This window comes from Ictalurus punctatus, chromosome 2, assembly GCF_001660625.3.
Source record: "Ictalurus punctatus breed USDA103 chromosome 2, Coco_2.0, whole genome shotgun sequence".
Lineage (NCBI taxonomy): Eukaryota > Metazoa > Chordata > Actinopteri > Siluriformes > Ictaluridae > Ictalurus > Ictalurus punctatus.
This window is the reverse complement of record NC_030417.2, coordinates 20,869,867-20,888,684: the sequence shown is the minus strand read 5'-3', so window position 1 is coordinate 20,888,684 and position 18,818 is coordinate 20,869,867. Positions and strand designations below refer to the sequence as shown.

At 36.8% G+C, this 18,818-nt stretch overlaps 1 protein-coding gene across 1 annotated transcript; it reads right to left on the bottom strand.

The window, feature by feature from the left end:
- Positions 1-493: 493 nt before the first annotated feature.
- On the bottom strand, positions 494-17,330 carry rac2 (Rac family small GTPase 2). Its single transcript, XM_047150833.2, has 7 exons — positions 17,176-17,330; positions 8,162-8,233; positions 7,497-7,614; positions 6,981-7,043; positions 2,158-2,317; positions 1,316-1,447; positions 494-898 (listed from the first exon to the last, which is right to left on the bottom strand). The coding sequence occupies exons 1-6, from the start codon at positions 17,208-17,210 to the stop codon at positions 1,317-1,319; spliced, it is 579 nt and encodes a 192-aa protein (XP_047006789.2). The 5' UTR covers positions 17,211-17,330; the 3' UTR covers positions 494-898; position 1,316.
- Between the last annotated feature and the right edge of the window lie 1,488 nt (positions 17,331-18,818).

Below are 18,818 nucleotides of genomic sequence, written 5' to 3'. Positions count from 1 at the left end.
TCAAACTCTCAAAATGGATGTGTAATGTAGGAATGTGTATGATTTTTTCCTTTTTTTTTTTTTTTTTTAGCATGTATAGGGTTGTGGGGAGGTCAGGACTGCATGGGTTCATGCGTTGTCAGGTTGGAAGACATCTTTGACAGATCTGCTCAGATGTGGGCTTAAATTGGATTCTACCTCATTTGCACTATAAACTAACGGACAAATATAAAGTGTCGTCTGATAACTGTACGATGCTGGACGACTGGGTCGAGGTCTGTTTTTGGAAAGCTCCATGTTTTCATGCTTGTGTGGGAATATGCTAAACAGTCGACGTAATGTGATCCGTGTATGGTATTATAAATAGACTGATGTGCTTTTGTGCTGCTGTGGTCATTAATTACAGCCTGGATAGCCTTCTGAAAAAGAACAAGAGGTACCAATAGAGATAAACATTACTGTCTGGAAAATTATTTTCGCACACATACTGTAAAAATAAATGTGAGTGCATGTGTGTGCTCCTGTTCCAGCTTTATTTATTTTATATATCCTACAGAGATTAAAAACAGAAACACTCTCTTTATAGACATCGAGCGCCGCATCATGGGTCTTTTTCTCTCTCTTTTTTGGGTTAAAGTACACCCCCACGTTTTATACTAACAACAACAAAAAAGGATTTTATATCCACAGAAAAATACAACAACACAACATCTCATGCTTCCGCTCTGGAAATAAACACTATTATAGTTTAAATATGCACTATTATTATTATTATTATTATTATTATTATTATTATTATTATTATTATTGCTTAATAAAACCATCACACATGCATTTCTGTTGTAATAAAACAAGTATTTCAGTTGATCTTTGTTTTGAAATCTTAAATGTTAGAAGCATCTCCTCAAATCCTGAAGACCTGAAAAGAGAGAGAGAGAGACAGAAGGAGAGAGAGACAGAGAGAGAGAGAGAGGGGGAGAGACACAAGAGAAAAAAAAATGTTATTTAGACTTTTATATCATTAACAAAACATATTTATGAGTTGATCTGAGCCTTGACACATCACTGAGTTACACAGTAGAGGTGAGTCGAGGCGAGTAGAGGCGAGTTAGCTACGCAGTGACTTTAACCAGCTAACTAATTCAACATTCCTTTATTACTCTACTCATCAGGTTTCTGTCTGGCTCAAAAGATGTTATTGGCAGCACACTGGAGCTTTCACCTGTCCAATGGGCTAACTAATAAATTTATCATTTGTCCACCCCTGCTTTATCATCACCATCACCATCACCATCATCATCACCATCACCATCATCACCATAATCCTGTTGCTCACCTCAGAGCAGTGAGCAGGAGCTCTTTTTCACTTTAGTGGGCTGGGGGCAGAGTACGGCTCTGATTGCTTCATCAAACACCGTCTTCAGTCCACGCTGGGTCAGAGCTGAACACTCCAGATACTTCACCGCATCTAAACACACACACACACACACACACACACACACACACACACACACACACAGAGTACAGTTTAGTGAAAAAGTTTTTTTCAAGTCACAATGACTGTTTATTCACTTACATTGACTCAGTAAAACGATTTAAAAAGTAAATGTGACATGGTGTGTGTGTGTGTGTATGTGTGTTGACATAAATTCCATGGTCACCAAATCATCATGGCAGCACATAACACACAGCGTCTCGCTCAGGAAAGTGTTTCTGTGAACATTACACTCACAGACAGAAACAGAATCTACAGTTGATGCTGTAAATCCCTGCACTGCTCTATGCTAATCACATAGTGTTGTGTAGATCACTATCCGAGTTTCCTTTCACTCACAAATAAAGCTACTAAACTGTACTTTCCCACGATGCTGATGTGGTACCATTAACTCGACATGTTCTGTAACTTCAGCGTGAACCTGTTACCTGAAAAAGTGAATGAAGTTCAGCTTAAAAAAATACTTCATTAATGGATCTTAAGTACCACTAATTAAACCTTTAAAGTTTTCCACAAAAAGCTGATTTAAAGTCCACCACATGCAGCTTCACAGGTAAGACGTACAGCCTAAAGGTAGAGAAGATGTCTCCTTGATGGTTCCACATGACTGATATGCAAAACGGCAGTATTTTTTCTGTTATCTCTTTACGTGCAGAGTGAAATTCAATTTCTTCTCCTCTCACCGATCTCTTTGGCCAGAGCCAGGCCTTGTGGGTAGGTGATTGGAGCCAGTTTTTTCTCCTTCAGCTTCTCGATCGTCTCCTTCTCGTCCCTGAGATCCAGCTTGGTGCCCACCAGGATGATGGGTGTAGAGGGGCAGTGGTGCCGCACCTCCGGGTACCACTGGGGGGCGCAAATGAGCAGGAACGTGTCAGTGTTTTTGTAGTAAAACTTTTACAACATCGAATTTATTCATTACTGTAATGAACAGGAATGCGATACTTGTATTCTTGAAGGTTAGGAGATGATTTTTATTTTAGACTCTGCCTGTCAGCAGCTCAATTCCAGTTCAAATCTATAACAATACTATATTGCTGTATGTTTTTTAAAAGGTTATGTTTCATTTCCTGAAATACTTGCATAGATGAAATAAAAAACTAGGGCATGTGGATATGGCTTATTTCCATCCATCCATCCTATTTCCATCCGTTTTCTATACCCTTTATCCTACAGGGTCATGGGGAGCCTGGAGCCTATCCCAGGGAGCATGGGGCACAAGGTGGGTACACCCTGGACAGGGTGCCAATCCATCACAGGGCACACTCACACACATTCACACACCCATTCATACACTACGGACATGCCAATCAGCTTACCATGCATGTCTTTGGACTGGGGGAGTACCCAAAGGAAACCCCCACAGCACAGGAGAACAAGCAAACTCCACACACACAGGGCTGTGGCAGGAATCAAACCCCCAACCCTGAATGTGTGAGGTGTGATATCGCTTATTTAATAAATCAAATTAAATTAGACATAATTAATATGCATATACAATTTATTTATGAAAATTTTATGTTGCATTATAGCTCTGATTTTTACTGTAATTTCATTCAGCTTCATATTTCAGCTTCATAAGCCCCTCCCCTGCCCCTGCCACACCCAATACAGCTGTCACTAATTACTTTAATTGCTGTGAAAGCGTGCTGTGGTGCATCAGTGGTGTTTTCTGTTACTGACTCGTGGATTTAGATTTTTTTCCTCTCAATGCAGTAAAGCTGATTATATAGCGTTTCTATTTAAGCTTTCTTCCTCCAAGCCATTAGCAAGAAATTTCAAAGGAGTTCATAAAAATAACTGCTGCCTTCATTAGCGCCGAACGCATCAGCACATTTACTGTCTTATAAAAAACATCTTCCCCCTCCTTAGTACCGTTACGTAATGCTTAGCAGAGAACCACGGCGCTAATGACATGCTAATGAACTTTCTGATCATCTTCACCACAGTAAGCACAACGTTAGCATGTTAGCGAGGGTCATGTGACCCCCTCCCTCCAACCCCGTCTCCGTTAGCATTCTTCTCTACCTTATATATAGTAATTCCTCTTCACGACCTCATGTAACATAATACAGCCTACATTTGCATACGGACAGCGTTACCATGGCGACTGCTCAGTAGGGGAATATAATATCCTTCAAAATGATAATGAAAATAAAACATGGGGGCAAAAAGAACACAAAACAAGCTTTAGATCAGGATTTAGATGTGGGTTTGTGAGCGGAGGAGCATTATTAAAGCCAGAATGAACTTAATGAGGAATTAGAGGCCGAGTTTGTCAACATGTTTAAGTCTGGAGTGTTTCTGTAACATCCAATTCAATATCACTTTATCCTCCTGCAGTCTCTGTGTGTGTGTGTGTGTGTGTGTGTGTGCATGTGTGTGCTGCATAATAACCACACACTCCATTCACACACCTTTTCTTTTCTCAGACACTCTTATTTTTATTTTTATTAAATTCATTTTTCTCACATCAGTGAGATTTCTTACTCTGATAAACACACACACACACACACACACACACACTGTAGCTGGTTTTATTTTAATGAATAAACTCAGATCTGATCTTATCTCAGTCAGAAACATGTCTTTACTAAAACTTTCATCTTTTTAAATGGCACCCCGCTCAAAGATGAGAGAGTTTATAAAAGTTTATAAAAAGTCTAAAAGTACGATTAGAGAGTTTATATTCTGCTTTTAAAGCTACTAAAATATTCCTTTTTCTCCCCTTAGTCGTCTGAAAGCAGACTTTTATCTTCACTAGTGATCCTGTTTCTCCAAACAGCACTGTGTGATATCCTGCTGTACTGAGATAAAGACATCTGAAATAACCAGAGCATTAATGTTACATTCTACTGCCAGACTTGACAAATAAGTAAATAAATAAACAAATAAATAAATGAAGAAATAAATACAAATCTATATAGTTTTTATTATTTTTATTTTTATAAAACCACTGATACATTTAGTTGAGATATTTGCAGTAATAAATGGTGTATGTTGCGCTCTATTTATCTACTTATTATTGTTAGCACATGAGCAGTCTCGAGTGGGTGGGCAAGGGTGGGCCAGCTGTTCTGTTCTGTAATATTACATGGGTGGGCTCTAATATTAGTGGAGATGTCCTTGATGAATTGAATTGAATAAGACAGAAATATTTCCATTTCTAAAACAATAAGGGACTAAAATCATTATGCAGTTAGTCATTTCATTACTCTGGATTTTATCTTAAATTCTGTGATCCTGCAAGCTCCTCCCTAGTCCTGCCACTGTCCTGCCCCACCTTACCACACCTCTGCTCCACTCCTGCCCTGCCTGTCTGTCTCTCCATGTAGTTATCTATCTATCTATCTATCTATCACTCTAATGCTCTTTCTATCCTCTTAGAGAGAGGTTTAACAGAGGGGAGATCTTCTGCAGCCTGAAGACTCTCTCTCTCTCTCTCTCTCTCTCTCTCTCTCTCTCTCTCTCTCTGTGTATATATAAATATATATGCACTTGTCAGGAGTTTGATCTTTTATCTTTTTTCCCCTCAGAGTTTGGGTGAATCAGCTGAAGGACGAGTGCATGTGCAAATCTCAGAAAGAGCCCTTGGTTTTTAAAAAGTGAAGCCGTAAAGAAAGCGAGTGTTGGACTGAAAGTCAATGTCGCCACGATGTTAAAGACTAACGCTCTACATCATTTTTTATGGTACTTGGAACTAAAAGTCGACCTTGTGCAACTCTAAACTATGCAGTAGAGGGGTTTCAGAGCTGCACTTTATTTACATCAATAAATAATCCAATAAAATCTGAGTTGAGTTGCTCATGCAGATCCCTCACAGAGAACCGAACTCAGATTCATCAGACGTTCTAAAAGTCAATTATCTACGACAACTCACTGGTTTTATTTATTTATTTATCTATGTACTTACATGTTTTATTAATTTTTTTCATTTTGTTATTTATGTTATTATTTTTTAAACAAATATCTAACAGCTGTCCATCTTTCTTTCCCTTTTTCTATAAGCTTTTGTCTTTTTGTCTATGTGATTCTCCATACTGTAAAGAGGTTGTCATTAAACATAGTCAAACTAATATTATATATATATATATAAATAAAATAAAAATGGCTGGTGTTTCTAAACATATAGTAAACGGGTGATTGAATAGACCTTCTCATTTTCATCATCATGACCTCTCGGGGTGTTTTTCACTCTTCTCTGCCATCTGCAGCGTGTGAAAGAATTTAGTATCATCTGATACTGAGATGGTTTATTTAGCTCAGGGCAGTGGAGAGAAGATGGAGGTCAGAAAGCTTTACTTTCTGATGATCCTTTAAAGGCTCATGTGTGGAACAGAAGCAGAAATATTTTACCGTTCCATCAGAATCTCATTTTCCTCCACATCTCTGAGGTGAAGGGCGGCTGTGTCGAGAACCGGGGCTCTTACACAACACCTGAGCCGTGAGAGAGCCAGAGTGACCGTCTGCTCCGCACCTCTTCTCTTTACACAACGTTTCTGTCTTTAACGCTCCTTTTAATATTCCATGATAACCATCTGATATTGAATAATAAATTGTTTAATATGTTTTTATACCTAAAATGATCTTTAAATATCGCTACACCTTCATCCTAATTATAGATGCAACACACAAAACATGAATATGCATGATATGTAAATTAGAAAGGCCTCCCACATCCTCCTGCTACTCCGCCCCCTCAAGTTACGTTCTCATTTTTATCCCAGATTTATTTAACAGTCAAACCTGTCAGAATATTCCACCGTTACCATGACCACCACTATCCGTTTCCAGTTCCCACGCAATCTTCGTTCATAATTTGCATATCAAACTATGATTGGTTTAAAGCTGTTGAGCCTGTTTAGTGACATCACACTCAACATTTTATACAGAAAGTTTATACAGAAATTATTATTATCATCATTATTATTATTATTATTATTAGTAGTAGTAGTAGCAGTAGTATAATAATAATAATAATAATAATAATAATAATAATAATAATAATAATAATAATAATAATGTACAATTTGTGCATCTGATTTTTTGCAAGTGGTTTTGTAAAGTGAATAAAGAGACCTGAGGAAATGAATAAACAGACAAATGATATGTTTTTGTACGCACTGGCATCTAGTGTCCAGTGGATTTACTGCACAGATCTTTCATTATTATTAATAAATAAATTATTAAAATTCATAGAGAGAAATATTACAATTATTATACAGCTTTACAAACAGAAAAACTGTCATTGAATCTCTTGAATATTAATGATTTTTTTCAAGACATTTACTTTAATGGCATAAAATTACATTATTATTATTATTATTATTATTATTATTATTATTATTATTATTATAAAATAAACAATTGTTGGTGTAATTATATCTAGAGTAATTATTTGACTAAACATTGCACCAGGTAATAAGTTCTTTATATCTCTGTGTGTGTTATTAAAGTAGCATGAGCTTCATTATTGCATGTTATTGTTATTATTATTCAGTAAATTCACCTTGGCTCTGACGTTCTCAAACGACGCCGGACTGACCAGAGAGAAACAGATGAGAAACACGTCCTGAAACACAGAGATAAACGCACTGAGCACATAAATACACACACTATGTTAAATACACCACACTGAGCAGTTTAATACACACACCTCCATAATTAGTGCCCTAGATAGGGAACACAGAGGGTACTACTGAACATAAACTACTGTAGACTTGTTTTTATTATTAAAGCTCTTTCACTTTCAGATGTGTAAATAATAAATTGTTTTTGCTTGATATATAGATCATCTGACTTATTTTGTTTAAAAATAAAATAGAAACCATGATCAGTCTATAAAACTCTATGACCTGCTGTGTCTAATACACTCAGAAATTTACCCATATTTTAACACACCAGAGTTGTTTTAATTTCTTCATTTTAATTAATTAAATAAATACTTCACTGTCTGTTATCATAACTCCTACTGACCAGGGGTGTGTGTGTGTGTATGTGTGTGTGTGTGTGTGTGTGTATATACCGTTTGTGGGTAGGACAGGGGGCGGAGCCTGTCGTAATCCTCCTGCCCTGCTGTATCCCAGAGCCCCAGGTTCACAGGTTTGCTGTCCACCATCACATTAGCTGAGTAATTATCAAACCTGTTAAATCACACACACACACACACACACACACACACACACAGTGTTGAAAATTGACGTAAATGATTTAACATTATGAATCAGGTTGTGTAGCCAACTCGGGTAAATAACAAGACCGAACATTTATTGAGTGTTTATCTTTTATTTTGCTTTTATTTCTAATTAACAGACGATGTGACATCAGTGTAAGAGAAAGTAAGATAATTTGGTGCTTCTACTGTAGTTTATCTTGAAAGCCGATGAGAGAGCAAATGGGAGAACAAATGGGAGAACCGATGGAAGAACCAATGGGAAAGCCAATGGGAAAGCCAATGGGATAGCCAATGGGAGAGCCAATGGGAGAACCAATGGGAGATCAAATGGGAGAGAAAATGTGAGAACCAAAGGGAGAACAAATGGAGAGCCAATGGGAGAACAAATGGGAGAGACAATGGGAGAGCCATAGGGAGAACCAATGGGAGAACAAATTGGAGAGTCAAAGGGAGAACAAATGGGAGAACCAATGTGAAAACGGTATAAGTGTTCCTGGGGTGTTGCAGTGACTCACACAGTGGGGATGTACTCTCCAGGGAAGGCATTGGTGGTGTAGCTGATCAACAGACATGTTTTACCCACAGCACTGTAACACAAAGACAAACACACTACATTAAAACAAATCTGAAACACAATAAATGGTGTAAATAACAAGTCAATGTTCCTGTGAGTGGGTATGGCTGTAAATGGGAATATTTGTGTGTTTTTGAGTTTATGTAACATTAGGAAGAAGAAATTAATTGGTCTTTATACATGAATATGAGTAATCACACATTTCAACAGGATTTACAGTATATTCATTAATATTCAAACATTAATCATCTGTTTAGTCACCATTTTGGCATTTTCAGCTCTTGGTTTGTGGGCGTAGCTAAAAGTAAATGGTATGAACTTGCATGGTAATTCACAACTGACTGGCATTTATGAACATACACATAATAGTATCATTTCTGCTTTGGTTTGTCCACAAAAAAACATTTACAGACTTGATAAACAAGGTGATAAATGAGATGATAAACGCAGCTCCTGTAGGACTTTATACTGTAACACAAACCAAAACACCAGCAACAGCTGGAACACATTCCTGAGGGGAGAATGTGTAAATCTGTTTACCTCTGATGTCCTGACAGGTAGCAGTGTGTGCATGCGGCTGCTTGCACAGAAGGGGAATAAAGAATTCTGAGCTACACACACATACACACGCACACACACACTGAAGCTACATCTCTGAAAACACACCCTTCAGGCTACGCATATTGTAGCGACTCACCAGAGAAAACGAGCTCTTGTTATTATTCTCTCTTTCTCACACAAACACACGTGTTAAATTGAATTATTTTGTGCATAATTTTATTTATTTACTTATTCATTATTTGTACACAGCCCTGCGATGGATAGGCATCCTGTCCAGGGTGTACGCCGGCTTGTGCCCCATGCTCTCTGGGATAGGCTCCAGGTTCCCCGTGACCCTGTAGGATAAGCGGTATAGAAAATGGCTGGATGGATGGATTATTTGTACACATCATTGTGCGATCTCAGCCTCTTACAAGACTCTTAGCCAGCTTCTGTACACTTTTCAGGCCACAAGCTTCAGAATCTTCAGAACAAGTTAGTCATAGTGACTGGACTTACAGAAATCTTTACTATATTATTATAAATGAGTAGAGTTTTGTTTAAAGTGGTCAGTAAATGAGATAATCTAGTGATCTAAAGGAAAAGCTGTGTGATTGGTCTTCTAAAATGTCTACTGAGGAAATTTAGAATTTAAACTCAGAGTTTTCACTCCTAGTTGTGCCCTGTGTGTAACATCAGAGCTAACTGGATAAAGGCGCTTGTGACTAAATTGTGATTGTTCTGACAAATATTTCATTGGAATAATGTTGAATAATGTATAGAGTAGCACAGAGGATGAAAACTATTAAAAACTATTAAAATCCACGTCATTCATATTTCTGATTATTGTTTAGTAGCACAGTGGAGGAGATGCGTAAATACACTTTTTATCCAGTTATAGTTACATTTAATGTCCTGAATCAAGTTGTCACGTTAGTGAGAAACCGCAAAGTAGCGTAAATTCTTCTGTCCTGAATTTGTCGGAAAACATAGTTACAGTTTTACCTTAGACTGTTACAAAGCGCTGACACTGGACACTCCTTCCATAAATGTTACATAAACTTACAATCTCCTTACAGAAAACTTCACCATATCAACAATTATGAGTGTTTTACAAATCTGTTTATGTGGAGAGTTTGCTGTACACATCGCTGTGAATGCATGCTTACTATAGAAACAATAATGTATTAGAACAAACACATCAATATAAACCTGTGATTTACTACCGTCAGAGGTGATGCCCCCTCACTTCTCTTTTACTCCCTCTCTCTCTCTCTCTCTCTCTCTCTCTCTATATATATATATATATATATATATATATATATATATATATATATATATATATATATACATGCTACTCCTGAGATAGCAGTGATCCTGACCCTTTTTACTCTCCAGACCTGTCCAATCCATCTTGATGCCCTACTTCCTGTTGGACTTCCTGGATCAACTGATGTCCTCCAACACGGGCAGCCTACAGATACATGAGATTACTGTGGATGGTACCGCTTACAAACCATGAAGATGGCTGTGGATGTTCTTCTTTCGACAGCATTAGCACTGCAATTGCTAAGAACAGTTTTGCACTCAAGCCTCTATTATTGAACAGTTGATATCTTTGACAAAATAAACTTCAAGTTAAAACTATAATGAATGACATGTCTCTGATGCTCATATTTATAAGTTACTCATAAGCTTCTGGTTACACAACTGTGTGACACTGTAGGACACAGTTATAGAAAGGAAATGATTTACAATCCCACTATCAGGTGTGAAACAGATGAGGACGGATTCCCTTTTGAGTCTGGTTCCTCTCCATGTTTCTTCCTCATATTGTCTCGGGGAGTTTTTCCTCACCACCATCACCTCTGACTCGCTCATTAGGGATAAGTTTATATCCTGAATTGATATATTTCTGTAAAGATGCTTTGTGACAATGCCCACTGTTAAAAGCACTATACAAATATAACTTGAATTTAATTGAACTGTTATAGAAAATGAATCAGAATCTGGAGTTCATCAGAATTATAGAATGGATAAACTGTGTGATTGTTTTCTGTCCCTGTATAAACAGTCGCTGCATAAGTGAACATGAGGTTAAGATATCACAGAGTACAGTGTCACGCCACGACTTCCTCGTAATGTGCCACACAGTTACACAGGAAAACAAACACACAAAGCATAAAAACACACACTAGTGTGATTTTTATTTAAATAAATTCTGAAATATTCTTTTGGTGCAGCTGCAGAGTTCAGTGTTGGACGTTAGAGTTTCGCTTTGATGCTGTGTGTGTGTGTGTGTGTGTGTTTGTGTACAGCTCAGCATGAGGCTGTGCACCATGTGCACCATGGCGACAGGAAGTAAGATGGTTCAGGCAGGAAGAGACGATGAGTATCTTTTTGAAATTTGTGTCTGAAAACTCCATGTTTCAACTAAAGAAGCTGCATCACCCTCACACACACATTCACACACACACACACACACACACACACACACACACACGCATCTTTAAGAGGCAGCATGCATTAAACATAAACTTCATTAGATAAATAAAATACTATCAAAATGAAAATGCATTTTGACATGACAGCAGTGTGTGTGTGTGTGTGTGTGTGTGTGTGTGTGTGTGTGTGTGCGTATGTGTGTGCGTGTGCATATGCATGTGTGTTGTGTCAGCATGGCCGTTATGAAAGTTTTCTTCCTGTCTCTATAGGGAAGTGCTTATTCTAACGACTAACATAAACTGTTTATTTAAGGGCGGTGTTCACTGAGCTACATAAACCTTGAATAAGCTGCTGTTTATAGCTGCTTTAACTGGAGTGAGAACAAGAACTAATTAATGTTTCACTGACATTCCACAACAATTAATGTAACTATAAATGAATAAAAAGTGATGAAGATTTTGTTCTTCAATAAACATGTTAATAATACAGTATTAATAATACGCTGCAATTGTTGGTAAGTTGCTGTAGTGTAAAAGGAATAAAACACTTGGGGACATGCTGTTAGAGGAAAATAATCAACGTGTTTCACTTTAACACACACACAGGTCAGATGGAAGAAGCTGTTTGGAGTCTCACAAACATGTGAAGAAGGTTCTCGGGTCTTCTGAGACCAAAACTTTCTGTTCTTGGAACAAAGTGCTACATTATGCAGAAACCCAACACTGAGAACCCCATCGATCACTGTGAAGCATGGTGGTGGCAGAATCCTAATCAGTGTTACTTCTGTCCTAATTTTTTTGGACCAATCCCCTCTTTATCCAAGCGCAGTCTCCTCTAGGCAGAGTCACGGTTCTGCCAAAGTTTGGGATGTTTTTTATACTCAAACCCTGATTGATATTTTTCCAGAACTTCGTGCCAGACTTGTTCTTCATGATGCTGTTTGTTTATATTAAAAACAACAACAACAACAACAACAACAACAATAACTCTGGGTTCTTCAAGGACCAGAAGTATTTATATTACATTTGTATTAATCACGCACACCCCAAATCCATTCAGCTAATGATGTCACTTCTGATGGAAACTGAACAAATTTAGGGCTTTCGCATGTTTTTATCTAAGCGGTCTAAGAAGTGTTGATGTCTGATGACCCCGAATGTGACGACTATCAAGATAAAAATGGTAATGGAGCGATATCTTAAATTCTGACAGCGATCATGGGAGCAGAACCCAATGAGGAACCACACATACAGCTGCATAGTGACTCAGGGTTAAAGTCTGTCTTCTGCTGTTTGAGGTTTTGCTTACAGCTTATAATCTCCAGTTATAGGCACAGATCAGCAAACATCATTCATCTCAATAACAGAAACAGCTTCATAAAACAACAAAATAATTCTGCACAAAAACTTCATCTAGAAATGAAACTTCAGAATGATGTTTATGATAAACAGTCTCTGCCTTCAGACTGTAAGCCACGCCCCTCCCTGAGTCTGACACGAACTCTGTACTGAAGAGGAAGGAGATTTTCATGACTTTTTTCTCTCTCTGTTGTGTCCGTTTATGTTTATAGACATCAGTGTGTCATACAGTCTCAGAAAACGCATCAACAACACCTCCACAAAGCCCAGTGACAATTTAGTGCACATGCTAATTCGGACACTATACATTTCTATGACTTGTTAGCAACATTACCCTCGTAGCTCAAGCGCAAAACTAAAGAAGCAATTTTAGATGTTAATGAGGGAACAGACACGTGTGTGAGCGTGTAACACGGCAGAAAAATGAGGAACTTATCCAACGTTAGTCACTGGCTCAAAAATGGCCCAAGAGGAACTAAAGTATTAACGAGGGAATGGGACATCATCCAGTGAAGGAAGAACGAGAGAGAGAGAGAGAGAGAGAGAGAGAGAGAGAGAGAGAGAGAGAAGCAATTAACAGAAGGTTTACTTCACTATTATTGTGTAATTATTCCAAGAAATTGTTTACCAGGTACTAACTTCTGTTTCAGAATTTCAAAATCATTAAATGAAACTATAAATGAATAAAAAAAGTATTATGTGTCACACACTGATTAAAATCTGAGTAAGACAGAAGATATCGTATTGGTTAAATGATCAAAATGTCAACCAACAGAAAGTTTAACCTTATGTAACACATCGTTCTAATGACAGATTGTTTAAAAGAGTCACAAATTATCAATAATTAAATGGTTAATCGAGTTTTCCTGCCTATATGGTGGCTGTGTCATGACATGAATATGACATCTTCAATAATTTAATCAACTGTTTACATCTGGTGTTTGAGTCCGATTTTAGTCAATGTGACAGGAATCAGTCCTCATCCTAACAGGATGCAAGTTTATTCAAATCTGAACCGGTTTTTACTGTTAATGTGTAAAAAGATAACTGGCTCTGTAATGGACTGGATCTTATTCATGGTGTAGTCCAGTCTCCTGCTCAGCGTTCCTGGGATAGAACTGACCAGGAAGTGAACAGGAAGTGATCAGGATAAAGTGTTTAGTGATTAGTCTCTGAAAAACGACCAAACATCCATGTTTAATCATCCCGAGCATATGCGTCTGTGTATGTGTGTGTGTGTGTGTGTGTGTGTGTGTGTTACTCACACATACGGTGCAGTTAACAGCCTATAAAAATCTACTTAAATTGCTTGTAGTCACTAAAAGGTAAAATGAGGCTTTCTGCACCAACAACCTGGTCAAACTCTACTGAAGTGATAACAGTCCAAATAGTTTTTTAGTTATTTAATAATAATTATTAATTATTTAATAAAAAATTAATGTTATTTATTCTGTAGGTTTGTTACTGTCCTGTTCGCTCACCTGTTACCCAGGCAGTGAAGATAAACGTCTTCAGTGAAGAATAAAGTTCTATTTCAATCTGATTGGTCACTCGAGTGTCAGATAATTATATATATTTTTACATTATTTACATTTACATTACTTATATTTATTGTACATGACATTTATTTGATGTGTCTGACTTTCAGTTTTAAGTTTGTATAACATTAATTTTGTAGAACATCTGTGCACTTCTGAGATTTGGAAAATAACATTAAAACACTATTTAAGATTAAAAAAAAAATTGACTCAAAAGCGTCACAGTTCCTCTTCAAAGTGTCATTAAATGTTTAAGTTTAACCCATAAATAATAATCAGTATATAATAGTAAACATTAAATATGACTTATGTTTTAATACCCCGCAAAAATGACAAGAAAGCTTTTGTTGCATCTGCACATATTAATATGCATGAACATGCAAATGCAGACACACCCCCATGTCCTCCTGCCATCCTTAACATCACTGAATTTACCTGCATAGCTAACTGCTAGTAAACTAGCTCATATTTCAGTCTCGATTGACCTCCTCGCTGTTTTAGTTACACCTGTCAGAATATATTTCAATGTTACCAGGGCAACCATCATTAGTTCCTCGCTAAAGTTGCCTAGCTAGCTCGGCATGCAGGTTTCCCTGCACCATGTTATCATCCTCTAATAATTTGCATATTCAAAGGTAAGGAGTTTATTTATTAACATCTCAAACTATACTTATGTCTAGCCCCATCCACAAATCAACTTAATACAGAAGTACTGAGAAAGTTTCTGATAATTAAATATATACAGTGGGGAAAATAAGTATCCTGTGTCCACTTTATTACATATAACTTTATTTATGGACTTTAATGTAGTGAATTCTTTATATTTCCAGATTTCTTGAGTCAATACCAAAGTCTGGTGAAAATTCCATGTGAATAACCTCATTGGAGATATATTTACTGAAAACAATGTTGACACATCCAATACTTATCTCCCCCCCCCCCGTATATAATATATATATAATCAGCATCTGGGAAGAGATTAAACAATTAAACTAAAGTTGTTTTGACTCAAGATGCGCCGATGTAAAGGCTATTTTTCCAGCTATCGGCCGATAGTTTAAAAACATCCGATAATCAGGGCCGATTATATCCTGTCAATAAAAAGAGTGTGGGAAAACACATCGATTTTGTAAAGAAGATCTTGTGTGGAATGATGACAAAACTGCAGTTTGTAAACTCTGTAATCTCTGCACTGCTGCAATTTTACACCGGAAGTGGCAGCAGTGAAGCGTTTCGGCATCGAGTCTAATCTCCCTCCAACCCCCCGTTGAATAATCAGTTATGGGTATCGGCTGAGAAATTCTGTATCGGTGCATCTATAGTTTTAACAAACATTTCTGCCATATTGATGTATTGATGTATGTAAGTGTTTTAGATGATAATTGTATGATTTTAAGACACGGAGCCACAAAGTTGTGATCCTCAGTAAAGTCTTGCAGTTTCAGAGTTGTATACTTTATATATATATATATATATATATATATATATATATATATATATATATATATATATATATATATATATATATATATTCTCACATTTATTCAGTGTGTATAAATAACACACAATGTTTACCTTGTTTAAAAAAAAAGAAATTGAACTTTGATGATTTCAGGGTCTCAAGTAATTACTGCATGAAAGTTTATCAGGTGGTGTCAGTAACACTGAATAGAGGAAATGGAGAGGTTTTTTTTTCTTTTTTGAGCGACAGAAGATGGCGTCTGAATGAAGACATTCACCCGAGCTTCTTCCGTTCCTACATCTCTGAGGTTAAACTATACCACAGATATTTTCTGCATCTCTTCACTTTCAGGAGTAATAGTGACACTCCACCAGCCCCGAGGCCGGGATTTAACACCATACCATAAAACTAACATTCACCATCTCTGTCCTAAGGCTAAAGTGCTGTCATGTAACATCCTGTTCTGATAAAAATCGATCAGTGGCTCATGTGGCAGCTTCCTGTATAGTGTTAAAGAAAATGAAATGGTTGAGGCCTAGTTAGATAGAACTCATGTGACCTTTCAGGCCTTTAGTGTGTGGAGACCTATTTACTGACCTCCTGATTTGTGCTGCATTCAAAGTGAATCATAAAAACAAAAAAACAAAACAAACAAACAAACACACACACACACAGAAAAAATCAATCCCAGATCTAACGGAAGTTCAGTAAACTCTCTGAGTGGTGCAGTGAAGTTCCTCATGGAACCAAAACCAATGAGGACCACTTTATCTAAATTTATCACTGAACAATTTATCTTGATAAAGTGAGTGAGAGAAGTGAAACTACAGGTGGAAAAAAAAAGTACAAAAAACATGCACCTGGACACACACACACACACACACACACACACACACACACACTATATATATATATATATATATATATATATATATATATATATATATATATATATATATATATATATATATATATGACTTTTCTGCAGCAATAATGGCCGTGTTTCAGGTGAGCAATGCAAAACATACATCCATATAGACAACATACATCCTTTTCATGACAAGAAAAATACAAAAATGGTTCCTGTGTAAAAGTGAACACGATGACAGTTTGCTATTTAAAAGAGTTCCTCATGGGTTCTCTGGTGTTAGTTTTTGTTGTATATCTTGAATTAATTATTTGATTGATTAATTAATTTATTCATTCCTTAACTGATGAATGTACTTATTTATTGTTGTTTAAACTCTGTGCCCCTGAAAGTGAGAACCTTTACACTTAGGGATTTCCCAACAGGACAAACCAGACAACCATGCAGGCTTCTAGATTCAAACTGTAGCAGCTTTTATTTTTCAATCTATAAATGTTTCTAGATTAAATCATCTACCATTTGCCTATTTAATATGTGAGAAGAGAATGAAGATGAAAAGATGTTAATGTTAGACACTTCATGTCAGCTCTCTGCTTCTGCTTCTGCTTCACTTCAGATGTTTAAAGAGGAAGATATTTAAGAGGAACCAGGTTAAAAAATAAAAAAATAAAAACTCTCCAAAGTAGATACAAACAAACAAACAAACAAACCTCAAACTATAATAGAAGTAAAAGTTTTACTCACCCATCTCCCACCACGACGCACTTAATCGCCTGCATTTTAACTCTAAACTGAGACTGAACAGAAGTTCCTCAAGCCGCGGGGATGAAACTGCAGTGAAGGTGTGACACAGGAAGCGCGCGCGCGCGTGTGTGCGCGTGTGTGTGTGTTTGTGTGTAGCTGTCAATGTGTCAGCGCGCACGCGCACGCGCCACTCCTCTCTTTGAAGTTGTGAGCGTGCCCGGTCTTGCGCGAGTGTGCGCGTGAACGCGCCTCTGCACTTGAAATACTGTACTGATCTGAGAACAGAGTTCCTGCAGAATCCCACTAATCCCACTAATCCAACACTCCTTTATTAAATCTCTGAGACACGCAGTACATTACATGAATCTCTTTTTATCTACTTTACTGCATTATATTGTTAAATTGTAAACATCTCCCAGATTAATACAAATCTAATATTTCTTTTGAGTTTCTTTTTCTAGACTTTTCATGTAGAGTTCATCTGTGTGTGTGTGTGTGTGTGTGTGTGTGTGTGTGTGTGTGTGTGTGTGTGAGAGAGAGAGAGAGAGAGAGAGAGAGAGAGAGAGTAGCTTTTAATAGAGCTGATAATATTTCTATTAAAAACAAGCTGCATAATTTCGTGCATGTCTTTGTATTTCCGTGTCAAAAAACTGGTCAACATTTAAATAAATAAACTTATTTATATAGCACCTACAGTGCATTAAACCATTCCTCAAAGTGCTTTGCAAAAGGAAATATATATATATATATATATATATATATATATATATATATATATATATATATATATATATATATATATATATATATATATATATATATATTATATACATGTATTAGGTAAAGGTTAAAAGGGAAGAAAGGTTGCATAAAATCTAAAATAAATATTAAAATAGTTACAAAACAAATCAGTAATTTAGATTACAAAATATAATACAAATTGGGTAAAGCAGGGTAATGGAGCTTTAAAGAAAGAAAGAAAGAAAGAAAGAAAGAAAGAAAGAAAGAAAGAAAGAAAGAAATGATCACACACCTCCATAACACATTGTACTTTAAAAAAAAAAAAGAAAAAGAAAAAAAAAGCATACTTGAATGTAAGCATACTAGTGGTGTAGTATGGATGTGGGATGCAGCTTTCTACCGCAGTTCCTGTGACCGGAAGTGAAGCGCGGTCACATGACGCACTCAGGTGCACTGCAACTCCAATCAAGGCCACTAGAGGGCAAAATACAACAACAATTACTTTAGATGCGAAATGACACCATATTTAAAGTGCACTAAAGGGTTTAAAGTGTTCTCGTTTAGTGCACTACATAGGGAACATATTCAGGGGGTTATTGAGGACTCAGGCATGAACATTTTTCCTCCGTTTTTTGTCTCTGTAACTGTTTTAAGGACGTTCTGTAAAGAAGTCAGAATTCAGAGAGTTAAACTGTTTCATACAGCAGTCAGTGGGTTGGATTCAGTTGGGTTAAATGATCATGATTATTAATGTGATCTTATCCTTAGATTAATGTTTGTATTGTATTGTGACATAATATCCTGTTAATAATTTATTCATGATTAGTTAATTGTCAGTAATGCCACTGTCTGTGCGCACTTCTTTACTGACTGTCAATGAAACTATTTCCTTTTTATACACT

Coding starts and splice junctions, on each gene's coding strand:
- rac2 (XM_047150833.2), bottom strand. CDS start 17,210: ATGCAGGCGATTAAGTGCGTCGTGGTGGGAGATGG. Junction 8,234..17,175: donor TGCGTCGTGGTGGGAGATGG/GTGAGTAAAACT, acceptor TTTGTGTTACAG/TGCTGTGGGTAAAACATGTC. Junction 7,615..8,161: donor GGAGAGTACATCCCCACTGT/GTGAGTCACTGC, acceptor GTGATTTAACAG/GTTTGATAATTACTCAGCTA.